Source organism: Gymnoscopelus braueri (genome assembly GCF_963280865.1).
Source record: "Gymnoscopelus braueri genome assembly, chromosome: 4".
Classification (NCBI taxonomy): domain Eukaryota; kingdom Metazoa; phylum Chordata; class Actinopteri; order Myctophiformes; family Myctophidae; genus Gymnoscopelus; species Gymnoscopelus braueri.
The window spans coordinates 16,032,970-16,060,707 of NC_137605.1; the positions used below are offsets into that span (position 1 = coordinate 16,032,970).

The window sequence follows — 27,738 nt, forward strand, 5'->3', positions numbered from 1 at the left end:
ATAGCCAAAAGAAAAGCGACTATTAACCACATTGCATAGTCGCTTTTTTTTGGCTTCTTTTTATAGACCTGGTTCCTTATTTCTCTGGCAAAATCTGGCAACACCGGTGAAAGAGCGCATGACTCCGCATCACGTGATCCCGGGTGTTGTTGAGACAGCAGCAGCTGTACAGGATAATAATATACAGAAAACGTGTGTATATAAATGGTTAAACCGCCAATCGATTGGCAATAATGGGATTTTGATAAGGAAATACGAAGAAATTTGACTTTCTTTTAGAGTGTCTCTGCTATAATAGTTCCGACAAGCGGACACGTTTGTCTTGTAACATTTGGACCAGATGAAGTGTCACTGATCGCCAGTCATTTGGTCAGTCTAGTCCGGTTCTGGTCCTGAAGGTAAGATAGTTGTTTAACCACTACTAACCACATGTACCCTAATATCCCTATTCTGTCAAAATTGATAAAAATACATCTATGATAGTCTTAATCCAAGGCTAGGCATGTGATAATAGTTGAACATTCAGTGTTGACATAGCAGATCTACAAGCACAACACAACATTGCAACTTGATGCATTTAGTAACTTTTTTGGCGAAGAGATTTTTGGTGTAGAGGGAAAAAGGAGGGGCCAAGTAAAGTATAGATCAGTGATTCTCAAACCTTTTAATTTCAAGCACCCCCATAACTCTTGAGAGTGTACAAATGGAACTAAATGCACCATAAGGGTCCATTTGGTTCCATTTGTACACTCTCAGAGTTACAGACCCTGTAAGGGTCCATTTGGAACCCCCTCTAGGAACCCTGAGGGTCCCTGAACCCCACTTTGAGAACCACTGACCCATGGGGGTCAACAAAGTACATAATGAAGAGTTTAAGTGGTTAAATTGGTATAATACACTGTAATGACGCAGTTCCAGCTGTACTTGATTATGTTAAGACCTGGAACGCATCTGTGTCACTTTAGATTTATTTGGCTATTCAAAAATAGCAGATATACAAGCTCATAGAGCGGCACCGAGTGCCGCGCTATGAGCTTGTAGATCTGCTATTTTTGACAAATCTTGAAAAAAAAAAAAATTGTTAGGCTTTAGAAAACATTTTTAAGAATTGCCTCAGGTCTCATCACACAGAGTACCACACACAATAACACAACAATCAATCACAACGACCCTTTATCATCTTTTACCCCCACAGATGAACGCCCTGGTGGCTCTCTGTCACTTCTGTGAACTCCATGGCCCTCGCACTCTGTTCTGCACCGAGGCCCTGCACCCTCCGTCCCCTTCTCCGTCCCAGTCGGGGGCCCCGGTGCCAGGGGACAGGGACAGAGACGGGGACCGCGAGGGAGAAGGACTGACCATGAGGGCCAACAGCTCTGCGTCACAGAGGGGCGACATGTGTGAGGTGAGGAGCTGCTGCCAAGGACAAGACTGTCTGTGTGACAAATGTCAGCTGGCCTCCACAAGTTCATGACTTCATTTGACACTTGCTCTACTGCGTACAACATGCTCACAATAGATGGGTTTCCTGTTTGTAAACATGAGAGGATGATGCGCGCGCAGTGGAGGGAAGAGCCTGTAGAGGGCGCTATTACCCGCAGCAGCTCTGGCCATTGTACATACATAAAATAAATGGTCTTCACCGGGTTTAATGAAAGTAGATTAAATGATGCAGTTTGTAATATCTTCTTTACTCAATAAAAATGATTTGTCGGAAGTTGGATCTGTTTGTATATAATAGCAGCATTATGCCTATTATGCCTAAAATAGCAGCATTATGCCTATCTAAATCCCGAAAATAACAACAGAGTCAATGGCGCTTCCGGTTCGTTCTACCTCCCGCATGCGCAGATGACGCACTCTGCTCTGTGATGACGTCGCGCGGAAACCCATCTATAGAGGAAGCACATGGACAGCTTGTAAGAGACAACAAATAAACATAATGATTTGGCACATCATGTAACATGTAAATTACTCAAAGAAGTGGGGCGTGGAGAGGGGCCATCTGTTACAGTTTACAAAATGTATGAGGATAAATAACTTTTTAAAACATGTTTTTCTCTCTCTTCCTAAAACTATCACACCATTAGTCAAGTCAAGGAGAACAACATACTAATTTTAAACATCACAAAACAAACAAATTAAAGAAACGCTTGTGCATTTTGTTGAAGAGCCTTCAATTAAAAAAAATAAATAAAAATAAGGTGCCAAATCACAACAAGTTGTCTAAAGACACTTATAGAGCAGAGACCCGACATTGTCCCACCCTGAGCAAGCAATTTATGCAACAGTGGCAACGGAAAACTCCCCTTTTAACTGGAAGAAACATAAGGCAGGCCCAGGCTCTAGGGCGGGCTCGACCGTGTTGGGGGGGGGGGACAGAGAAGGAGAGACGGGCAGGGGGGGTGCAGAGACAGAGGGAGAGAGGGAGAGAGATACAAGCATTGCTCAGAGTGATGTGCTACCTTTTCCATATCTTTTGGAATATGTTTTTTGAATTTAGCACTCTAATTAAAACCTCTTTTTCTAACACTATCATAGACCGTCTTCGTCTACAATTGAGTCTGGGAGTTTTTAGATGTCTTGCTCAAGGGCATATTGACACTGACAGAAAAGAGAGCAGTTCTCATAAGATCTTTCCTCACCACTCTGGGGATTTGAACCAACAGCGTTTCAGCCACAAGGCTTATTCTCTAACATGTAGTTTGCTGCTATGTCTTTTTGTTACCCCACAGGGTTGTCGGTCGCTACCTGCATCTCACCCTGGTTTTGTGAGCGTCGACGACGAGACAGGCATTCGCTTCCTGAGTCACCAGCACCCCAGGCAGCCCCAGCTGTTCAGCGTGGTGCGTCAGGCCTGTGTGCGCAGCCTCAGCTGTGAGGTAAACGACAACGTACGTTTTTGTGTGTTCGAGTCCCATGTCTTTAATTTAGTTTACAGAGGAAATGAAATGAAAGAAAGTACCAGCTAAAAGAAAAAAAAAACAACACAATCAAAGAGACTCTTTTACGCTGCATGTGCTACCTACCTCCCTCCCTCCCGCCTCCTCCTCCCCTTCCTCCTCACACTCTCACCTTCCTCCTCTCTCTCTCCCTCTCTCTCCCTCTCTTGAACTTGTGTGTGCCTCAGGTTTGCCCGGGCCGTGAGGGTCCCATCTTTTTTGGAGACGAGCAGCACGGCTTCGTTTTCTCCCACACGTTCTTCATCAAAGACAGCCTGGCCAGGGGCTTCCAGCGCTGGTACAGCATCGTCATGGTGGCGATGGACAGGATCTACCTCATCAACTCCTGGCCGTTCCTCCTTCGACATCTCAGACTCACCATACACAGTCTGCAAAGCACAGCTCTTAAGGTAGCCACGTGTGTGTGTGTGCACACACACACACACACACACACACACACACACACACACTCAAATGCCCATTCATTCAGATGACTCATAAAGCGTATAGTTTAGTTGGCAGGCGGTCTAGATGCTAAACTGGTTTGTCAATGGTGTGAGTCAGCATCGAGGTATGCATCATTCATTATGATTTATCTACAGAAATGTGCTCCTGTTGCTGCTGCCACTATGATCTGTTCACAGATGGCTTTGGCTGGGCCGCATGGGGATGATTTAAGCTCTGTTCGGAAGTTTTCAGGACAACATCCTACCATTTCATTGTTATTACAGGACATCAGTAATGTTAGCGACCAATTTGCACAGGATGAGATATCTCTATAAATCTTACAGAGATGGGAGTGTCTATTTATGTGCTAAGTGTGAGAAGTAACTTTAGATAAATAACAGGCTCTAGGCTGCTGACAACCTACCTCAAGGTGCCACCAGAATTGCCCCTCTGATAAGTTCTTGAGAGCATCTTCTTTTGATGTTCCGTCTTGTTATGTTCACTTGATGTTGAGCTGGACTTGACCTCGAGTGCCTCCATGTTTGATGAGAAGAGAAAAAAACAGGTGTGAAAGCTCCTTTCCAATGAATAATACATTCAAACACATGACTGCTATTATCAGCCAGGGCTTATTTTATAGGGCATTTTATAATAGGTAAAATACACCAGAATCTTTACTGGTATCATGGGAGCACTCCGTCCATTAAAATGTCTGACATGACCAATTACTGCAGGATTAAAACCACAGAGATGCTCTGGTAATAATTACATTACCCCACCACCTCACCATATAAAACTTGTCTCTTCCGAATAGGGCTTCAGTCAGTTTTGCCTGTAAATTATTTGAATGTCGCTTGAAGTTCTAATCTGTAGACAAATATTTAGCACAGACTTTGTGTGTTATCTTCCCCTGATGAAGCTATCAGGAGAAAGCGTCTGGTGAGTGACTGTAACAGAGGAGACATGTGGTTGTCTACACTAGGGTTTAACATTTTCCGGGAAATAGCTCATTTTAATTCCCGGGAATTTTCAGACCGTTTCCCGGGCTTCCCGGGAATTCCTGTTAAAGGGTAAAAAAAAGTGCCCACTAAAATGCATTTATATGTAGATACTTAAATAGACAATTTTACATCGAGGTGCCCAGATGTCCCTATTGTAACCACCTATCCTGTATTCCTAGTAAGCATTGACACCTATCTATTTGCTATTAAATATGCAAGAAAATGATCAGATTTAGAACAAGTAATAATAATAGTAATTCCTCCGCGCTTTCTACTAATTAGTAGTTATTTCTAACAAGAAAAAAACAACCAACGAGATCCCGGGAACCGAAGTCAGTTCCCGGGACGGTAAATAACTTCGGGATTCCCGGTGTTAAACCCTAGTCTACACCCTAGTCTACACCCTCCACAGGACAACAGTGGGGGTTGGCAGCACCAGGAACCACATTACACTTGGGAGGCATCAGCAATGACCAAATTGGGAGAAAATGAATGTAGAACAAATGGTATAAAAAAAAGTTAGAATTCCAGATTAACCTGACCCTCAGCCTAAATCTTTTTTCATCAATCATTTTGTTCTGAATTATTTGAATGGGCGTGGCTAGCGATTCAGGGGCTGGAGCCAGGCCAATTCCAGGTTCAAAAGGGTTTATTTGTCAGTCACTCTAGCAAGTACAAGCGGCAAAATGTTGGTGTGGTATGCTCCACAACCAGGGGTCATCAACATGTCCGTACATGGACAAACATGTCCGTGGCAAGACTTGTCTATGTCCGTGGTACTTTTTTTTCTTTTTCTTTTTTTACAAAAAATATTGTCTATAATTGCGTCTCTTTTTTTTAATATTCACAATCTAATCTTCAAAAATGTGTTTCAATCATTTTGGTGACTCATAAAGTGTCGGGATGACATGCTCATTAATATGTTGCAGGATATTTGTGGTATTGTACGTATGACCACGTACGTCGACGTACAGTATGTGAGTCAAGTCAGCGGTATGACCACAGTGGAAAAGAGCAAAAACATGGCATGTCATCTGTTCAGAAGGAGCTATTTGCTACCAAAGCAAAGAAAGGCAGACAAGTAAAGCTAATTTTCGTCAGTTGAGAGAAAGTGTTTCAAAGTGTCAATAATAGCAATAACAACTCAATTATAATGACACTCAACAGGCACAATCCATGGAAACCCTTGATCCACAGCCTCACCATCACCTCCTCCTCACCTCTGATCAAAGTTAGGCACCTTTGCATCAAACTATTGTGACACTGCATTCCTTTAAATCCTGTCATGCCCCTCATGAATCACTCATCACGTTTTCTATTGTTCCATCTGCATACTTTCTCAACATTTTTGAGTATGTTCACCATATGGAAACCACAACTTTTGAAGCTACGTTGACAAACTATAAAACTAGTTTAGCTGGTAGAACTTCCTGTCACCTCCTGTCCTCAAGTAACACTGTCCTCTGAAAAGCCATCTGTCTATATACTGTAATAACCATATGAAGTATAATACGCACCATTCACCTTTAGTTTGCAGCTAAGAGGCCCTTTTGCTCCTGCAATGTAAGATGGAAGCACTGTATGTACTGATAAGACCCAATTATTGAAATCCCAAACATGGAATATACTTGGACCATGCCACATTTAATGCCTGTCTCAGGACTGCCCTGCCAGTATACAGTGAATAACTTCCCAGGTTTTCTAAAGTATAGCTAATCACTTTAAGTCTGACATCCCAATTTTGGGCATGCCATTTTAGGCTAAAAAGAAAATAGAATTGCTGATCTACAATACAAGCTCGCAACATGCCGTGATGTGTTGTGAGCTTGTAGCTTTGTTTCCCAAAAAATAATTTGGATTATTTATTTTATTTATTTTTATTTGTAAGTGGCTCGTTTTAAATTGTGTAGCGCAGTGGAATAGAGTAGACAGTAGACACTATGGCACATCAACAGTCCATAGTACTGTATACATTTGGGGCTAAGCCTACGTATGTGTTTCTGGTAATATTATTGATCACTTGTTTTGCATGTCCGTGGCAAAAATTAAATATTGATGGAACTGTCCATCACAAGCTGGCATGGTGATGACCCCTGTCCACAACTATTAGTGCTTTTTCTTTTTTTTCTTCCTTGTTTTTTGTTTTGTTTTTAGAATCAGAATCAGCTTTATTGTCACATCACAGGTTTGCAGGTGTAAAACAGTGGGTGAAATTAGTTTTTGTGCAAGCTCCATCATTTTTGTTATTTCCATAAAAAAGAAAAGGGAAGAAGAAGACGGGGGGTGGGGGGCAAGGGGGAAGAGAGATCAATCAATAAAAATAAAAAAAATTATCTACATATATTTATACATAGTACCTGAGGTAAGACATAAGGTGCGGTAAGTACCTGATGTAAGACATAAAGGTGCGTGAGCAGAGCACAGCAGCAGATATATACTGTACATCAGTGGTTCTCAAACCTTTTCATGTCAAGGACCCCCACATTGACACTTATTACTAGCCCACGGACCCCCATTTGAAAAGATATGCCAGGGACCCCCATAAGAGAAGATTTATTAGGGCTCTAGCAGTGATTCTAATCCATTTTAATTTCAAGGACCCCCAGTTTGACATGCATTATAGGCTACGGGACCCCCGTTTAATGGCATTTCTATCTCTGGGACCCCAATTTATGTTGTAAAATAGATGTTAATGTAACTCTGAGAGTGTACAAATGGAACCAAATGGTCCATTTGGTTCCATTTGAGAGTTACAGACCCATAAGTGTCCATTTGGTTCCTAACTATACATCATTTAGCTGGGGACCCCCTGGAACTCCCTCAAGGACCCCTGGGGGTCCCCGAACCCCACTTTGAGAACCAATGCTGTACATGATGCCCTTGCTCAGGGCTCTGGACAAAGAAAAACTCTTTCTGAAGTCTAAGGCCTTGAACTTTGAGTCATCATACAGTAGTCTAACCTGGCAACCTAGCATCATCTTGTCTGTCCTGTGACTGTCTCCCACAGGTGTTTGACAGCGAGCAGGGCGTGTGTCCCCAGCGAGCAGCGAGGATGAACAGTGTGTTCTCCCCCGCCGTCTTCCCCCACCAGAGGAGTGGCAACGCAGCGCGGTCCCTCACCTCCCTCACCCAGCACCCGAACCTCTGGGCCAGCCTGCACTCCTCCTTCAGCTGGTGAGTCCACCTGGGCTGCTTACAGTACACACATTCCTTAACCCATTAAGACCTGAAGCCGATTCTACACATGTCTTCTAAAACCCAACAGCATTCTGAAAAACATGTTTCTACATCAGTGGTGCTCAAACGTTTTCGTGTCAAGGACCCCCCAAAATGATATGTGTTTGGCCGCCGACCCCCATCTCAAAATATTTAGTTCCAGGGACCCCCAGAATTTATATATTTTATATATATATATATATATATTTTATATATCTATATATATATATAGAGAAATAAGATTTTAGTTTAAAATGTTTGCTTTAAAAGAATATATATATTCAAAGATTTGCACACATTTTCACGTTTAAAAAAAAATAGCAGATCTACAAGCTCATAGTGCCGACCCCCATCTCAAAATATTTAGTTCCAGGGACCCCCAGAATTTATAGATTTTTTTTAGAAATAAGATTTTAGTTTAAAATGTTTGCTTTAAAAGAATATATATATTCAAAGATTTGCACACATTTTCACGTTTTTTCAAAAATAGCAGATCTACAAGCTCATAGCGCGGCACTCGGTGCCGCGCTATGAGCTTGTAGATCTGCTATTTCTGAATAGCCAAAGTGTAAAATAATGCTTTTTAGCTCAAATAAAAAAATTAAACAGATGCGTTCCAGGTCTTATTGGGTTAAAGATGGGAGCGTGTACACGGTTAGCCCTGTGCACAACTAGGCCTGTCGCATTTATTACATAATCGCAATTATTTGATCATCATAATCATTTCCATGTTGAAAAGTTTTCATATATTTTCAAAAGATAAGCTAAATAGACGATCTACAACCCTAGACTGTAAGCTTACTGTAAGCTTGTAGATCGGTTTTACGCTATTTTTTACATTTTGTTTGAAAGTATAAAGTTATTAAATATGCCATTTCTTTGTATATTAAAGTTATTTGCATATCTAACCTGTGCAATCTTTGTTTGCAAAGACTACAAATTAACCTAAAATAAAAAATAACAAAAATATAAATTAATACAATATTATGTATAATTGTAACTCGTGCAGTGCTACAGTATGCAGCCCTAGCAGTGCTACACACTTGTTCTGTTCTTTTTAAAGCAACCGTCCACAGTTGTCAGACTGGATTTAACACATTAATTCATTCTAATGCTTAGTGCTAATCTGGGACGCACCCTGCTTTTTCTACCACAGCGCGGTGCTGACGTTCACCACGTCTAGTAGTGACAGAGGAGCCACCTCACTCGGCCCAGACGTATGATATTAATGTTAACTTTATCCAGAATGTCATCAAATATCCAGTAAATATTAACCCATTTAGACCTGTGGACGATTCTAAAAACGCCTTCTAGAACCTAACCTAAGTTTTCTGAAAACGTTCAAATTCTTACGAAAAATTATAATGTTGCCATATGTATAGCAACAACTAATGAGACACAGTGGTGGCTCCCGGATTGAAAGTTATAACAACGTATAGGTTATGGTAACAGGTCTAAATGGGTTAACTTAAAAACAAGCAGCACATTAACGTGGAAAGGGGACATTCTATTCTACATATTAACCTCCAGTTAAGTTTAATTTTAGTTTTTAATGTGTAACAATCAAGGATGTCCTAAACACAAGCACAAGCAGGGTGCAAAACCACTTAACATGTCAAGTGCAAAGAATTCAGTCACTAAGCTGCCAAAAGGATTAGTCGGTTCCAGATGCACGGCAATAGTCAACATTGCTGGCATTGATTTCAACTGTCTCATGGCTACTGGTTCTCAAGTAACCACAGTTCTTTGAGAACTGTGGTTACTTGAGTTCCTTTTACATGCAGAACCTGTCTGAACATGACTTTTAAAATACACTAAAGAAACCACAAGGCAAACATTTCCAGACAGACAGATGACTGTTTAACTTAGTTTTTTTTGTTTGGACGCTGATCTGGCCATAATGATACAGTTGGCTTTGTTTGCTGCGTTCAAGTACCGAGGTCAGTTGCTCTACATACAGCTTGGTGATAAAGTTTCTGTGTCCAAGGCTCCGGATGACGTGCACGGCAGTCAGTGTATAAATATGACATCACGCCATGGTTAACCATGAATAACTGTGAACACTTATTGTCAAAGTTTACTGTAAATGTTTACAAAGAAATGCTCAAATGCTCATCCCTATTATTCATACAAATGCAGCACTGTGGAATGTGGAGTATTTTCTAGCTACCTTTTATATTTTGAGTAAATAGATTGAGAATCGTTTCTGTACTGTTGCTTTCAGTGTAATGCACCAACCTTAGCGAAGACATAATGGCTGTCAAAACTCAAAAGATTTGTGATTCAGATTAAAGCAGTGAATACACATGAAGATTTAAAGCCTCATTATAATAACCCTGATTTGGCCCTATATATATTCAAGATCTGCACTGATCCGTGGCTCTACGCAAATTAGGACAGGTCACCATGCAAAGTAGGCACACGCTATCTTGTAGAGGATATCAAATATGTTGCCTACCACCACCAGTCAAGCTTCAGACCAGCTGGAGCCGTCATGATGATTTATCACCACATTTTTTTAATCCCACGATTGTTGTAACCCATTCTTTCACACTTTTCACTAAGCTTGTACTCCTGGGCGCTACTGTCTCTCTGACAGCCTTGTGCCAACATGTTTGATGTTTGATGGAATCTGGACAACTCTGAATGCCATCCTGCAGTTTGTTGTTGCCAAACCCTAGCTTGTCGGCAAGGGTGCACCTCTGCCGTATGTGTGTGGCTTGCAAAAGTTGGCCATTATTACAATGTATGTCTTTATCAAAGTTGTAAAAGTCTTCTGGTATACGTTAAAGGCGTAGGATAGTGACTGTCCCCCCGCCCAAATCTGTAAACATGCTCAACTATAGTATAATCACTCCGCTCCATGTCCTCAGCCCATGAACCCCGGCCATTTTCTGCACTTTACATCGTTAATTGAACGGGTCCTTGAATGTGATTTCTATCATTTATGTTTTGTCTGTCCATGGATTAAGACATTAATCCATGGATGTGTTGCCGCTCGTATAGTGATATAAATACATACAGTATTATCCATACTGACACACATGACTAGGACTATGTTTACATGGACCCTCATATTCCACTAATAATGGAATGCATTTGATCATGTTTACCATTTCCACTATAGGAATGAGAGTGGGAGAGGACTCTGGGCAATATATGGATATTATCTTGATATCGTGATATTAGACTAGATATCATCGTTGTTCAAATTACAAAGGAAAATGTTGTGCTGCTGACTTTGCTAAGGCCTATTAGCTATTTGAACTTGAGGGTTCAAATTAGTTTTAATTGACTAAGATTCTGTCCATAAAAGCTGTGTGATATAAACTGGTGCAAAACAATCTTTTGTTTTTAGATGCATTCAATAAAATCAATTATTGAATACAATCGAGTGGAAGCTAAACATTTAATATTTTTCTGAACATATTTGTGGTAATGTATTAATGTTCTTTGGACCATCCAGATTCCTCAGAGAGCCTGTGTAAGGACAATTTGTCCTTATAAATAGGCTACTGGATGTATTCCAGAGCCTGTGTGAGGACTATTTGTCCTTATAAATAGGCTACTGGATGTATTCCATCAAATGTGTTAGTACACATAATCAAGTTAAAGTATGAGAGAAATGTTAATAAACAACATTCCAGTAAACAGTTCCTGTTAAACCTGTTGAAACCATTTTGAACCCAAGCATCCCTATTCTGGAGCAAACATTATTCGAAAATAAATATCTTTGTTGAAAAAAAGCTGATCTACAAGCTCACATCGCCTCGCAACACGACACGCTTTGAGCTTATAGATCAGCTATTTTCGGCGAAGATATTTGGTGTAGAGCCGGGCAAAAACAGGAAAGTGCCTAGTATAGAGCTCTGGGCGACTTTGAGGGTTTAAATGGTTAAACAGTTAACAGGTGTGTAAATGTTTGATCATTTGTGCTCAATATTTATTTTGGTAAAATTGGCTTTCATTAAAATAATGCATGTGTTTTAAAATCCTGATTTATTACTATTCCATTCTAGTTTATCGTTTTTGCTTAGTTTTTAAAAGTGTAATTCAATAGAGCACCGAAGTCTGACGAAATTTACGCATCATACCTGGGTCGCGTTTTTTTTCCCTGTTCTGAATTCCCATAGACGTGTTTAATATCGCGTCAAATAAGAACTGTGTTCCAAAAATAAACAAATGATCCCGGTGGATTGACTCATATGGATATGAAGCATCAACTGACGGTGAGAAAACGATAATGTTACTTCCGCCGAATTAGTTACATTTTCGCCAGAAACAGACTGTATCAAATATGAGTGACTGACTATCATAAACGATAGAGACTCCTCCCTGACAATATCGCCGGGACAGTTGGTTTATTTTTGGACCACAATTCTTATATGAGACGATTCTAAGATGACCCAATGTTATTCTCCATAAAGAAATTACTTTACGACCCAGGGGATGAACGAGTGACGTCAGGACTTCTGTACTCTATCCCAGGCCAAATATGTGAGTTTACTGCCCTCTAAAGGTTAAAAACTTTATAAGGATAAAAATAGGCTTGGCTGACCTACGTACACTGTGACGTAAGCTACACAGCTGCAGCTAAATTTTGCTTCCATTCACTTGCTTCAGACTTTCATCCAGTGGCTCCTGGTCCTTGTTGGGGTATTGGGCCCAAAGTTTACCGTTATTGTACTGTAAAGGCGGTCTTTCACTCCACTTCTTTTAAATATCACAGGAGAAATATGAGCTGCTGAGATTCCTGCTTAATTAGACAGCCTGCTACTAGACAGAGTAGCAGAAGCGCAAATATTGTTCAAAGTTGGTGGAAAAACAGAAACAATTATATCTCTGACAGATTAGACGGCAACAGATTTTGCGCACATCAAAAGTTATATTCCGATTAAATGCTTTGGGGCTTGTAAGAGAGGATTACTTTTATTTAATGCTTTGGGGCATGTAAACAAGGCTTCAGAAATCCACACTTTATAGACCCTGGATTTCAGTCTCCCTCTATATCTGAGGATAGCTACGTCAAAACACCCCTTGCTTTTTTATACGGAGAGAGTTCGTTGTCAGTTGGAAAGTTGTAAGAGGGGCAAAACATGCGTCTCAAAGGGAATTGAAGCTTTGATCTGGAAGTGGTTGCGTATGACTCCAGAAACAGGAAGGCGGGGGACCCAGTGTTTATCTTTCTTTTACATTTTCAACAACTTGCCCTCCCTAGCAGCTACTGCTGTTTCATTAATATTCTGTTAAAACAGTTTTTTACATTTGTACCTTTTACATCTGACGAATGACATCTTTTATTATCCCTATTTTGTTTGTGATGTGTCTGCTACAGTATGTGTCCTTATGGTTTGTTTGTTGTATTCATACTTTTCAATTTCATCTGTGCACTGTGTGTGAACGCGATGTATTGCATTTTAAACTCTGCTGAAGTGTCTACAAATAATGTTTCTTTGTTTACTGTAGCTGGGGCTAATGTGATTCTGATTGTAATGTTTGTTTGTTTTTTAACCACTTTCTATCTGGCGTCCCTATTTTAGAGCTGGGCTTATAGATTGGCTTTTTCCGCTATTTGTCGTACAATAAAGTATATAGGCCTTAAGTGGCTAAGACCTCACTGCACACCGCATTTTGGTTTCACATCATATCTTTTCACGCCACTAGAAGGCTAAAGTAATAATATAATCCACTCGGTCCGACTGACGTATGTCTGCTCTTTGTATGCTCAGGTTGCTGAAGGCCTGTGGGAGTCGCCTGACTGAGAAGCTATTGGAGGGAGCCCCTACCGAGGACACTCTGGTCCTCATAGAGAGACACACAGGTAGGCAAGACTGCTCCTCATAGAGATGGGGTTATTTATTAGTGAACTAAAACTAACAAAATAACAACAACTTTACAAAAAAGTTTAACTCGAACAGTATTGTGTGTGCTTAGTTTTAGTCGTTGACAAAAATCTTCAAATGCGACGTGTTGAGAGCTTGTAGATCTGCTATTTTTGCTATTGTTTAGAACTTGCTGAATCTCGCCCCGCCCCTGACTATCCCATAATACAATAAAAAAAACTAAAACTAAAACTGATAAAAAACGAAACTATAAAAAGAAGCCTTTTCACAAAATAAAAATAAACAAAACTTTAAAAACAATAGAAAACAAACTCAAATTATAACGAATGAAACATTTGTTTTAAAGTAAAACTATAATCACCCTGCTCAGAGAGACTTGTTCCTCATGGAGAGACATACCAGTAGACAGACTGGTCCGACAGTATAGTGGTCATAGATGGACAGACAGGTAGGCAGTATAGTGGTCATAGATGGACAGACAGGTAGGCAGTATAGTGGTTATAGATGGACAGACAGGTAGGCAGTATAGTGGTTATAGATGGACAGACATGTAGACAGTATAGTGGTCATAGATGGACAGACAGGTTGGCAGTAGAGTGGTTATAGATGGACAGACATGTAGACAGTACAGTGGTCATAAAATAGACAGACAGGTAGGCAGTATAGTGGTAATAGATGGACAGACAGGTAGACAGTATATAGTCAGGGGATATTAGCAGAAACATTTCCAATCTTGGAATAAATTCCTTACCCAAAACAATCTTCACCAATGTGTTTGTAAAAGTGTCTAGTAACACATCTCATAAATACTGAAATGCAGTTTCCCTAGGGGAATTTTTGACAGCTGCTGAAAGTTGGGGTACCCACCATAACCTTATGCGGGGGGGAAAAAAATCTAAATTTAGTTCTGTTTTAAGTAGCATGTGAGGGGTCAAACTAGGGTGTTTTTATGATTCTGAATCCATTGCAAGCATTTGTTTTGCACCAAAACCACTCCTTGGGCTAAAAACGGCCCAATCTCAATGGGCTTTTTACACAAAAGGTATACCTGGAAAAGGATGGCTATGGCCGTTTTTAGCCCAAGGAGTGGTTTTGGTGCAAAACAAATGCTTGCAATGGATTCAGAATCATAAAAACACCCTAGTTTGACCCCTCACATGCTACTTAAAAGAGAATTAAAAAATTATAAAAATCCCTGCATAAGGTTATGGTGGGTACCCCGACATGTAGACAGTATGGTGGTTATAGATGGACAGCCAGGTAGACAGTATAGTGGTTATAGATGGACAGACAGACAGGTAGGCAGTATAGTGGTCATAGATGGACAGACAGGTAAGCAGCATAGTGGTCATAGTAGACAGTATAGTGCAGTGTTTATCAACCTTTTTGGAGCCAAGGCACACCTGGCATAGCCAAAAGATCCCAGGGCACACCTAGATATACGGTGTGTGTGTGTGTGTATGTATGTATTTATGTATGTGTGTGTGTGTATATATATATATATATATATATATATATATATATATATATATATATATATATATATATATATATATATATATATATATATATATATATATATATATATATAAAGATAAAGATTTGAAAAGAAATATATATAGGAAAATTAAGAAAACTAAGAAAAGTCTTAGTGTGAAACTGTTTTAGAAAAGAAAAAAACTTTTTAGGCCAGTACAAATGTCTTTGTTTGAGACATTTTAAGAAAAATACTTTAAAACTCAATAAAAAAGATTTGTAAAAAGAAAAGAAAAAATGTGGTCACAATACAACTGTCTTAGTGTGAAACTTGAGCTTGTTTTGCTGAACACAGAGTTTGTATCCTGGCTGGGACTGATGACAAGCACACACGAAGCTCCTCGTCAACTGCTCTCAGTCTCTCTCTGTGTTTTTTTTTTTTTTTTAACAATGCAGTTGTCTTTTTTTGCGTTCTGTTTCGCCTTACTAGCTTTCAAACTCACGAAATAGTCTTTGTCCTTTGTGGCGATTTCTCCATGGTGGGTCTCAAGGTGACGTTTCATCTTACTGGGAACCATAGCACTGTTTGCGAGCTTGTCTCCGCACACGATGCACAGTGGAATAGCATTAGATGGGTCCCCCATAAAAGTGAAGCCAAACTTCATGTAGTCATCACGGTACAGTCTGGCTTTAGTCGTCTTGCTTGTCGCCGTTGTTGTTCCCGGCGGCACGGCAAGGACGCTGGCGGCGGCGGTGCTGTTGTGTGTGCTGCTGTTGCTGCCCTGTGCGGCCAGCTCGTCGGCAGGTCGAGGTGGCCCGGATACACCGGCAGCGCTGCTTGCCGGAGGATCTGGCGGCGGCAATGTCTTGCTGATGACGGCGAAATTTAGCGTCTTCTGGCCCTGAGTGCATCTCTTCTTTGCTGGTGGAGCTCTCGTCATCTTGTAGTAATAATACTGAGTGCCAAAGCATGTACCCTGTGCCCCTTTTATACAGTACCAGGTAGGACAACATATTTGCATTCCTATGGGTGATGGTCGCTACACTGAATGGACTCGGGCGTGGCTGTGTGTGAAACGGATGATGGCCGTATCGATTGACGGACGATCGCCGCTATTGTTGTCGAGGGGCTGGGTTCACACTTTCTTCAAACGGCGCGGCACACCCCAGCAGTACTCCCGGCACAAAATTGGGCCGTTTGCCACTCTATGAACATCACTACATGTCTGTCTGTCTATGACCACTATACTGTCTACTATGACCACTATACTATAGTGGTCATAGTAGACAGTATAGTGGTCATAGTAGACAGTATAGTGGTCATAGACAGACAGACATGTAGTGATGTTCATAGAGTGTGAGTGCCAACACATGTTATTCTGCACTTGATCTCACGCAAATCCTTCAAGTTAATTATTAAATAGTCCTGAGACATAATGATTGTGCATATTTTTAATTTGTTCTCTACAGAGACTCAGCATGCCCGCATGAGTAAACAGTTGACGACAGTGGCAAGGAATTCCCCTGATTTAATGCATTCTTGCAAGCACTTTCTGCTCCTACAGAGGTTGAGTCAACTGCACTACCAGAGTATTGAACAACTGCCTTATTCCTCCCTAATAAATCACCATAATCATTGCTGGACTGATACATTCTTTCCGAATGAGTTGAGATATATATCAGCATACAGTATATCTGGTGAAACTATGTTAACTCCTGCTTTATGTTGCAACACAGATTGCAATATATCATGTTCCAATTCTTTCCAAAATTGTTCAGCCCTAATCGCATTAAGCCTTACTGTGTAATACTGCAGAGGAATGTTTCAAAGGAAGTAATAGTGTATTTTTTCCTCTTAGGAATACCAATCAAAGCAAAGGGTTACAAATATATATCTATTGAACTACAGAATAGTGAACGTATATGTTTCTAATGTACTTTTTTGAAATTTCCCATTGTATTGTGGTGACATTCCTGCCTAAGTGTTATGGGGTTACATTCTTTTGTCTTGACCACAATTGGGAGTTGTAGCTTTACTCATCGGACTGCCTTGTTTCTCTCTGTAAATGAGGTAAAAGGCTGAGCAGCTGGAGATGCTCCTATTAGTGCTGAGGACGGAGAGAGTAGGATTTTGAGGGATCTGTTGTCTTCCGGACAGAGCTTGGCGTGACTCCCTGAGGTTCATGATGTCATCCCATGTCATATGGTGGGACAGTGGATCAGAGTTGAGACATCAGTCTGGAGCGTGTGTGCACTGCCACTGAAGACTTATTATTCACAGCGTCACACCATGAGAAAAGACTGTGATTCACACAATTAACGCATATGACCAGTGACCGCCGCTTGTTTTCCAGAAAGTGGAAATGATATTCAATCCATGACTTTCTTGGGAATTCCAACCCTTCCCGAAGCAGCACAGGAGGGATGATATGCGAACAGAAGCATTTTAGATTGTGAAAGGAATACTGTATATTTGTGTGAAAATAAAATAAATAAATATGCTACCCTCAGACCAATATCGTAATGGTATAGAGTCTCTAGACATGATTACTGTAGTTCTGTCACATGATGTTCAGAGCGAGATGTAATTATTTATACAAATGAAGATCCCTGGTTTCGCTTCATAACATTCCTGAGCCTTTTTGTTGATATAGATATTTTTTAAATACAGGGTGCCAAAAACAACAGGAAATAGGAGGCTTTAAAGCATTCTGTATTTTTGGCAAGGTGCAAAGCAGCGTCATGGAATTTCACAACCGCTGTCTGCACTGTGTGTGCTGCCAGTGCCTAGTAAACCGAAACCAATATGAGTCTATACCGGAGTTGCAATTTTGAACTATTCATTAGTTTTAGTTTGTATTAAAAAAAACAGTTTGGTGTTTGATTTCAGTGTATTTTCAATTATTTGCAGAATAAGAATTGTCTAGTTTTAGTTCCGTTTTAGTCTTATTTCAGTTATCATGAGGAAAGCCTTGATTTATAGAAACTGAAAAAGGTAGGAGAAAAGAATTGCATGACACCTGATATGATGGTGGAAAGGCTATAACGAAGATGATTTTACATGCAATTCCATTTCATTTTTGATGGTTGTAGTTCGTTTTCTGAACCTGGAATTTTCAGTTCATGGTCAGTTGGAAAGTTGTAACAGGGGAAAAACCTGCGTCTCAAAGGGAATTGAAGCTTTGATCTGGAAGTGGTTGCATGTGACTCCAGAAACAGGAAGGCGGGGGACCCAGTGTTTATCTTCCTTTACATTTTCAACAACCTGCCCTCCCTAGTTTGGCCATGCCATTATAGGCAAACATATTATAAAATGTAAAATAAATATTTTGGAAAATAGCCGATCTACAAGCACACAACGCATCGCATTGCGATGCGTTGTGTGCTTGTAGATCGGCTATTTTCCGCTGTTTACAAAATGGAGCTCAAGCGGTTAACACAGTTCCATGTTTGTTCCTGAAGAACAAGAGGAGGAAATGAGCTGCTGGGAGGGAGCCGAAGGAGGCGGAGCCAGACCACAGCGCCACCAATCAGAGACTGAGCTCGGCAGGGATTTGCTCTCCGATGACGGGAAATTTGAGGACTTTCCCGGTCCAAAGTTCAGGTCCCTCAGACATCTGAGGCAGGTAAGATTATTGTTCTGGTGTTTGTTCTGGTAATTACCTTGGTGTTTAAGCTGGCGTCCACCATGTTGAGTCATATCATGTCAAACAGTGTCCATTGTCTATTCAGTGCTCAGCTCACCACCTGATGATTCTAAGTAACTACAGATATATTTTTACTGTGTGTGTGGACTGTGGAGGAATGATATCAATATTGTGCTGTTCTGCTGAAGCAATGCAGTTAAGTGGGGGCAGGGGGCAGTGCCTATTGACCATGTAGGTCAATAAGCGTGTGTGTGTGTGTGTGTGTGTGTGTGTGTGTGTGTGTGTGTGTGTGTGTGTGTGTGTGTGTGTGTGTGTGTGTGTGTGTGTGTGTGTGTGTGTGTGTGTGTGTGTGTGTGTGTGTGTGTGTGTGTGTGTGTGTGTGTGTGTATGTCCGTCCATACTCAAACTCGCGCACATTGATCTTGATGAGGCATAAAGCTAAGTGGAGAAGGAGACTTCATGTGAACTGTTTACTGTACATATTTTTATTTTAGTTTTCGAACTGTTATATATGATGTTTTGCATAGTAGTGTATATTTGTCTGTCATTAATTGTTTCAATTAATTGATCACAAAGGACCCCAACGGAAACAAGCCATAGGCTTTCTTGGGTTTAAAAGCAGACCTTGTATTTAACTGTACTTTCCTGTGCTTTTTTTTGCAAACTGCTAATAAAGTATTCAATCAATCAATCAACGACACTGGAGAAGAGGTTTTGGTTTTCTTGTGGTATGAGGGTCCTTACTATACATGGTCTTTACCAGCCAATCACTGCTGTCTATTTGATCTATACAGATCCTTGGGGCGGCTGAGTTTCGTCAGCTAGCGTGGCACGTGCTCATGGGGAACCAAGTCATTTGGAGAGGCGCTGACCCAGGCCTCATCCAGTCAGCCTTCACCACGTTGAAGGTACTGCCCCATGCCTAGGACTGCAGCTCTAAAGGAGAATGTTTGTGGCCAAATATTACATTTATAGATTAGGTTTACTCTACTCAGAATTGAAATACCTTCTCAACCTTCACATCAGCTAGTCACTTGTGCACATCATAAAAGCAATTTTCCATTCTTATGAACAAATTACAAACTCTTTTTAGCACATTCATGCTAATGTTTATGTACAATGGACCCTTCGCTAAACCCCACCCCAAAAGCGATTGTCCAATGCCAGCTTAGCAACCGTTGTTAGCCTGGCATAGGTCTGGCAAACTTTCGTCACCTGCCATAGCTGTCAATGTTATTTCGCCCGCACACACACAATCATTTGCACCAACATAGAATAGGAATACCACGATAACGCAATGGTGACTATGAACCACGTACCCAAACCCGTTTGAGGCTGCTTTTCCCAAGCTGAAATCTGCACTTAAACTACAAGGCTGAATGGCTGTGTTGTTGAACACATACACAGCTTCTTCAGGAAAGTTACACGATACGACTCACTCGCCCAGGTGGTGTCAATAATAGGCTACTAATCACTGTAATCGTAACAAAATTCAGAATCACAGCGCTGCCTGTTTCGGATTCCGCACGTTAGTATATTAATTCATTTGTTCGTCTATTTATTAACTGCTCCTGGCAGTCTTACCCTGCGGTACATGAAAACTCCTGTTACAGTCATGGATCAACTTTAACCTGGTGTTTGCACTTTCTCCATTTACGGTCCGTACATCTATATGAACGTTCAGATTTCAAATATAAAGTGCTTACCCCATGGCCACGGATGTTGAAATTATGCACGGGCCTCTCAAAAGTACCTTTATATTCTGTATTGTTCAATGAAAAGCATTTTAATCCGATCAGTGGCCATTTTCTCATAATGTATTCGAGTGCAATACACCTACCAACCGATAGGGTCACTCAGTTGAAAGCATGTAGAGAAAATGGCCACTGATCAGATTAAAATGCTTTTTATTAAACAATACGGATGATACAGGTACTTCTGAGAGCCCGTATATATGTTACAGGGAAAATGGCATTCCAGGGAAATTGAAAGGGGTACGCTTGTTTTCATGCCCCTCATGCAATTCTGTAGAATCAACGCTAGAGGGCAATGCAAGCCAGACATGAGCCCCACACCACACACGCACGCATGCACAAACCAGCACGCACACACGCATGCGCACACGCGCGCGTGTACACACACATACACACACACACACACACACACACACACACACACACACACACACACACACACACACACACACACTCCAGGGGGCGGGCCTGGCGGGCTATGTTAGTGCAGTGAGTGGCACTTGGGGCAAACGCAGTCCCCACACAACATCATTTACGATTCTGTGCCTATCGGTACATAACTCGGACGGCGCTTAAGTCGACTAGCAGACCATCGGCCGGTCGTCGCGGGCACTCGCGCCCGGAGGCGCTCGGGCGCGACTCCTCGGCCTCAAGGTCTGCTAAGTCGGAGCGCCTTCCGTCATGGTCCAAAACTATACTTTATCAGCGAAAAAAAAGTAGTCCGCGGTTGTTTGAAAAAGTAATGTCCCAAGCTGGAGTCAAACCCCGGCTCCCAGTGGTAGTGGGTGGGGAGTCCAATGATTATCGAAGTGCGCCACTGAGGCTTGTACTAGTGGTGCAAAGTAACAAAGTAGATTTACTCAAGTACAATTTTGAGGTATTCGTACTTTACTTGAGTATTTCTCTCATATTATCCATTTTATTTTCAGCGTTCCCCTAGCATAGCTTCCTGGTTAGTATGTTGTTGTTGTGGTCGTCGTCCTCGCATCAAAGCCCCGCCTCGCAGCACCGCCCCGTGCCTATAAAACAAGCGCTCCCCTGTCAATTTCCCTGGAATGCCATTTTCCCTGTGACATATACATGTAACATCCGTGGCCATGGGATAAGCACTTTATATTTGAAATATGAACGTTTATGTAGATGTACGGGCCATAAATGGAGAAAGTGCAAACACCAGGTTGAAGTTCATCCATGACGGTCGTGACAGTCGACCGTCGTGTATCCATGGCTATTACTCCCTCTAACATTTCCCATGTTTGTAGTTTATTGAAATAATGTCATGCACATTTGTCCAGTGCATAGCCTACTGCAGGCCTTGTTGACTAGATTTATAAGAGATTTTGAAGCTCTTGCTCCTGAAATGATCGATTATTTTTAAGGTGAAAAGCCATCATTTAACATGAAAGTCAATGGGTGAGAAGCAAAGTTTGCCAGGCGCTGCCAGGCCTGGGTGTGACTAACTTCGCACCACCAGTCACAGAGTGGAGTGGGTGGGGCTTAGCGAAGGGTCCATTGTCTGGTGTTTCTTACATTATCAATAGCTTATGTCATATATAATATAATGTAGTATAATGGTTCTCTGTTGAATACTCTTATTAGTTAATTGCAGTGCTTGTAAAACAGGCATGTCTTTTTCTTTCCCATATTGCGATGACATAGTCTGTCAAAACATTACAGTACTGTTTGTGAGTCCTGCCCTATCTCTTGTACCCAGTCTCTGAAACCTTAGCCATAGTTTACATCAGAAAATACTTAGAGAGTACACTGTTATATTGACCACATAGCTAAGCATTTTTACTATCTTCAATGATGCATTGACTTGCCATTCTGATTGCCCTGACATGTTCATTGACATAAATATTTACTTTTGAGAGATAAACTAAAGATTTTGAGTAATCCATAAAAATAGGAAAACCACTCACTCATAAAAGCATGGAAGGTAATAGGTAAACCGATGGTAATATCCAATCCATGCTATAATTTTAAAAGCATAATACAAATGGGTAAAATATGGAACACCATGGGCCCTATTTTCGCCAGTGCTTTACCCATTATCCTTAAACGTCTTTTGCCATTTTTTTACTATTTTTAAATAATAGTAAAAAATGTCAAAGAAGTTTAGGGATAATGGGTAAGGCACTGGCGAAAATAGTGCCCCATGGCTAAAACACTTGCACCTGTTGGGAAATTTGCAGCAATATCAAATTACCCACTAGATAAAGTGCTCCAAGTGTCTCAAAAAGGTTATGCCCTATTGCACAAATATTTTACCTGTGAAGTGGCCTGCAGTGCTATGTTTGAGTGTTAGGAGGCAGACAGCTTATGTGTGCTACTGGAATCTGGATGTTCTGGTTCTAAACAGCTTTCGACAGTCAAACAGAGAGAGAGACACACGCACAGCTAGTGAGAAGTTTAACTTTACCGGCTTTGCAATGCGCAAGGGAGCTTTGGCCACAGGTGTAAGGTTAATCGTGGACTTAGCTTGATTCAGTTTGTCTCGTTATTAAGAAATCAAAGTCTTTCAGCATGTGTGTTTGGTTGTAAGATGCCGTTTGAGATGGGTTTCAAATTCATGCATTCATTACATGTTGCAAAGAAAAGAGTTTGCACAGCTCGTAGCCACGATGCAATAACTTTTTTTTTAAATTTACTTTACCAACGTTTCGACACAGTAAAGGTCTTCTTCAGGGTTTGACCGGCGTGGATAGCCTGCTCACATTCATAGAGACTGGCACAAAGGTGAACTCATCAGGGAGTGTCCTCAATCTGGAAATCTGTAACCTGCAATATTAACTAACATGCGTCTGTGGTCTTCCTGTGTCCCCATCAGGCCTTGCTCCCGGTTGGCTGTGTGCGCTCAGTGCCATACAGTGCCCAGTATGAGGAAGCTTACAAATGCAACTTCCTGGGTCTCAGTCCTGACGTGTCCATCCCTGCCCACGTCAGCTCATCAGGTAGGGGAACAACAAGGTCTTTAACGTTATAACCTGGTCATTTACTGGTGGTAACTGCTTTCCTGAATGACCACAGCATAATTCAGGAGAGTAACTGTTTTGCACTCGAGGGTCGCAGGGCTAAAGTACCTGTCCACCATCACAGAGTCTAGGCGTTTGAACGTGATGTGTCCGGGTTGGCCCGAGTGTCTACGTGAACACAATTGGCCGTGTTCGGTGGAGGGAAGCCGGGCGGGGACTGTGATCTTTGTCGTTGCTCTAGCGACCACTACAAGCTGGGGTGGCGCCTGTCAGCGGGGGGGTGTTGAACAGGAGGAGTAGGATGGCAAGTGAGCCAGTAGGGTACAACAGCACACGCCACAGAAATGTGTGGGGAAGATTAATTAGCATGTTGACTAAATTGGGAGAATAAAGGGTTAAAAAGGCTTTGAAGATTCCAAAAGACTGTATCCTCTAGCTGTGGAAGAAAAACAAAGAAACAAAAAAAACAAGCTCAATACATAAAAAGATTATATTTTTATAAGCATTTTGTCAATGTTTTTTTTTTTTTTTTAAGACAGTACAGTGTTACAGACAATAAAAAAAACAACACCACGAAAAATAAAAAAAACAAAACATTACAATAACCAAAAAAAGGACATCACAAACAAAACACATTGCTAGGTTTACAGATGCAGCTGTCTTTCCAAGCACCCTCCAGGGTCTAGTTCTTACATCAGCCCATCTGAGAATATGAAAGGAGTCCATATTTTATCATAGATGTCCAACTTTCCTTTAATTTTGTAGTGTAAGTAATCTAGAGGTATATAACTTGATATTTCTGTCTTCCATTGGGCCAGTGTTGGGGGGGAGGGGCTTTCCAATTTACAGCAATACATTTTGTCACATTTTCAAGTGGAGTGTAAAGCTCTTGGTTTTGTGTTCCTTCCTCCAGAGTTCTCAGTGCTGGTGGATGTGATGAATGCAGAGAAAGGATGTCAGTACATGGCCGCTTGTGTAGACGATGTCGCCTCTGTCTACCAGTTCACCATCAGCAGTGCCAACACACAGCCCACAGACAGGGGTGAGGAGACATAAATACCTAATCCTATACCTGCATGTATTAGTAGTTCATCAATCTTTATAACATCACAAATTCCATTGATATAACTTCGAGACAGAAGCTGAAAGTATGCCGTCATGGCTAAAAGAGTAACAAGTCCTTTGCTTTCAGAAGAGGATTATAAACCTAACCTAACTCTAATAACATCTAAAGATGACCAAAGTCCCCTGCTGGTCCTTTGGGATGGTGTAGAATTTATGGCCACCCATTTTTAGAGTTGCACCTAGAGTTCCTACCTGGCCTAGGATTGAATCATGCCGTTCTGAAGTCTTTTCATTACCTTAAATGTCTAGATTAGAAGAATAGCCCACTCTCCTTTAGATGAAATATTCTTTGATATTGCTCACTATATAAATTAGAAGAGTCTGGCTCAGACTAGCTCTATCAAAATGTACGTATGCAATGTAAATGTGAGAGAAAGAAGGAAACGGCTTGTCGTTGCTCTGAGAAGAGATTACATCAACCGTATCTAAATGTGGTCAGTGTCACCTTATGAACTGACTCTCTCTTTCTCCCCCTCTCAGGTCCGACGTTGTTGAATAAACTGGAGGTGGCGTTGTCTAATGAGAACCTGTCTATAGACGTAGTGTCTCACTGTCTCCTCTGTCTGAAGGAGGAATGGATGAAGTGAGTCAAAACCTTCGCCTCCTCTTCTTTCACAGAAGACGCCTTTGTGAAGAATTTAGCCGCACCTGTTCAAGATGTTTGTTACACTTAATCACGACTAATGCAGCAGACCTTACAATGATATTAACCCATTTAGACCTGAGGCCGATTCTAAAAACGCCTTCTAAATCCTGACCTAAGTTTTCTGAAAAACGTATTATTTATTCAAAAATTACAAAAGAATGATGTTGCTATATACTGTACATAGCAACAACTACCCCAAAAGGGGTTCCAGGATTGCAAGGTATAGTTACGTATAGGGGTTCCCGTTCTAAATGGGTTCACTTGAAACCTATACACTTTTGCAGAATGTTTTTGCCTGTAATGACATGCCCAGAATAGGGACATTGGGTTTCATGTGGTTAAATATCTTGTAGTTTTGTTTTGTTTAGTCTTTTGCAGTACGACATTTAGGATTACAGTAAAGATTTAGATTTTACATTTGATTCCGCATGACTCACCATTTATCTCTTGATTGTCCTCTCTCTATCCCTTTGCCCGTATCTCTGTCCCCCTCCCTACTAATGCAGCAAAGTCAAAGTGCTGTTCAAGTTCTCCAAGGTGGACGGCCGAGGCAGGGAGGACACGCAGAAGGTGCTGGCCCTCTTGGGGGCCACGGGCCCCGGGGAGGAGGACAACGTCAGACTGCTGAAGTTCTGGATGACGGGACTCAGCAAAACCTACAAGAGCCACCTGATGACGGCCGTCCGCGGAGGGGAGCGGAGCCCCAGCCAGTGACGGGGTCAGACGGACGAAGAAGAGGCTGAGGAAAGGAGGTAGAGAGACTGAGAGGCGCTGTCTCATTTGGAAGGATATATCCTAACCCCCTTGGTAATGAGTTTAGGAATGTTTCTACTTAGGTACCTGTATATGTTCCAAAAGACTGCATGAATTGTCACAACCTAGAAAGGTAGCGTCATGTGACTTAAGTAAGATTCAAAGCAGTGCGTCGCGTCCGGTGTTTCCATCGTAATACAAGCCTCTGACGCAACAGATGAACTGACCGACACCAACGAACGACGATGACAGACATACGAATACAAATTTAACTATGGATGATGTTTTGAAGCTTTTGACCTTGATCTGTAATTTATTTGTACTTTATTGAGGAGAAGCTGAGGCTAAGGAAGGGAAAATTAAATAAACCATAAACCTGATGTAAGGGATGCCTGCCTTGCAGCACGGCCACATGGGACATTCTACACAGCCAAGGAACCAATTGACGTTTCCTCAAAATGTTGCCACATCAAGAAACCTAACTAGGATGTATCCTATGCTTCCTACTGTAATGAGACAGATTTAAGTAGCCATATTTCCTAAAAAATGCTGTCTACCTGGCAAGCTTCCTCACAAATAAGATGGAAGACTTGCAAAGACTTGCCTGTCAACCGAAGAGGTCAAGGGGTCAATCCCCACAGCAGTTACAGGAACACACCAGGTCACACCAGGTGTTGTTATGACGGTTCACTGGTTATTAAGTTTAATTAGGTCACTGGCTGCCTCCGTCCCCACACACGGGCAGCGCCAGGAAGGCGGTAGGAGACATAGGGGGAAGGGAAAGAGAAATGGGTCCAGGCCTGCACGGCCAAGTGGTAACAAAGACATTCCCGTGTCAGAAGGCCCCATAGTGACTGACAGGGTCAGTCACTATGGGGCGGATGTAGCGGTAGTGGTACTAGAGAGGTGTTTTGGTAATCTGAAGGTCACTGTTTTCAGCCCAGTATACGTGTCCCATCATGACCATTTGAGCAGCCATCAGCTGGGTGAAGATTAACCAGAATTTCCTCCGCAGCATTAATAAATATCGCTACCAGCAACGAGGATAAGAGGGAATGATCATTTTATCATCACTTGATGAGTTTGTCAATAGAAAGACAGAGCTGTATCAGCTTATCGATGATTCTCATACCAAGTATTGAGAAATGCATTGAAAATGTGTTGATGACACTGAATTATGTCCCATCGCTATGTTGTTTGTTTCACATAACATATGAGGGTTTTTTATTTCTTATGCGATTCTTATAAAATGTGTGCTCGTACTAGAGATGTAAGTTATTACAAAATAATGAATGGTTTGTTAACTCACTGTACATATGTTTTTGAAATTAAAGTAAAAGTGCTTGGTCACGCTCCTCTTGCGTCCTCTTGCTCTGTATGGCGGCACCTTGTGGAGAACTGAGGGAATGAGAATGGGGAGGTGGAGGAGAGAGCAACCGCTTCAGCCAGCGGTCACTCATCAAGACAGATTTATACTTATTCGTACGGTGGTGTCCCCCGGCCAAAATGAGCAGATCTAGAAGCTCACAATGCGTCGCGTAGGCCACGCATTATGAGCTTGTAGACCAGCTATTTTCTTTCGGGCATTATATTTCTCTTAATTTCTTAAAGAAACAAGTGGCCGTCGGCCAAGATTTCTCAAGCAATGAAAGACAAACACTCTCAGGTCTTCTGGGGTCCTGAAACGGTTGAAAGGGGGTTGTGTAATGAGCTCCGTCTCCCTGCAACGTTCTTCAACTGCATCAGCAGGGATTCTGTGCTTAACAAGCCAGCAACACTCGGCCCCTCTAAATAGCTGTATAGTTTTAGGATTGTTTTGCTAGATATCTGAGCCTGTTGCTTTGCTGAGTGTGCACAGGTCGGACAATAAAATTCACCGGTATGCAGCTCTTGTTTAAATTGATGCCATGCTA

The 27,738-nt window shown here is 41.5% G+C and overlaps 1 protein-coding gene across 1 annotated transcript; it reads left to right on the forward strand.

Annotated features, from left to right (window-relative positions):
- Window positions 1–137: 137 nt before the first annotated feature.
- flcn (folliculin) lies at window positions 138–27,175 on the forward strand. The gene is made up of 12 exons (XM_080426788.1): window positions 138–398; window positions 1,196–1,405; window positions 2,736–2,882; window positions 3,131–3,352; window positions 7,398–7,564; window positions 13,336–13,427; window positions 18,388–18,551; window positions 19,367–19,480; window positions 23,157–23,280; window positions 24,215–24,343; window positions 24,907–25,009; window positions 25,579–27,175. Exons 2-12 carry the CDS (start codon window positions 1,196–1,198, stop codon window positions 25,784–25,786), a joined length of 1,680 nt encoding a protein of 559 aa, XP_080282914.1. The 5' UTR covers window positions 138–398; the 3' UTR covers window positions 25,787–27,175.
- The last annotated feature ends 563 nt before the right edge of the window (window positions 27,176–27,738 follow it).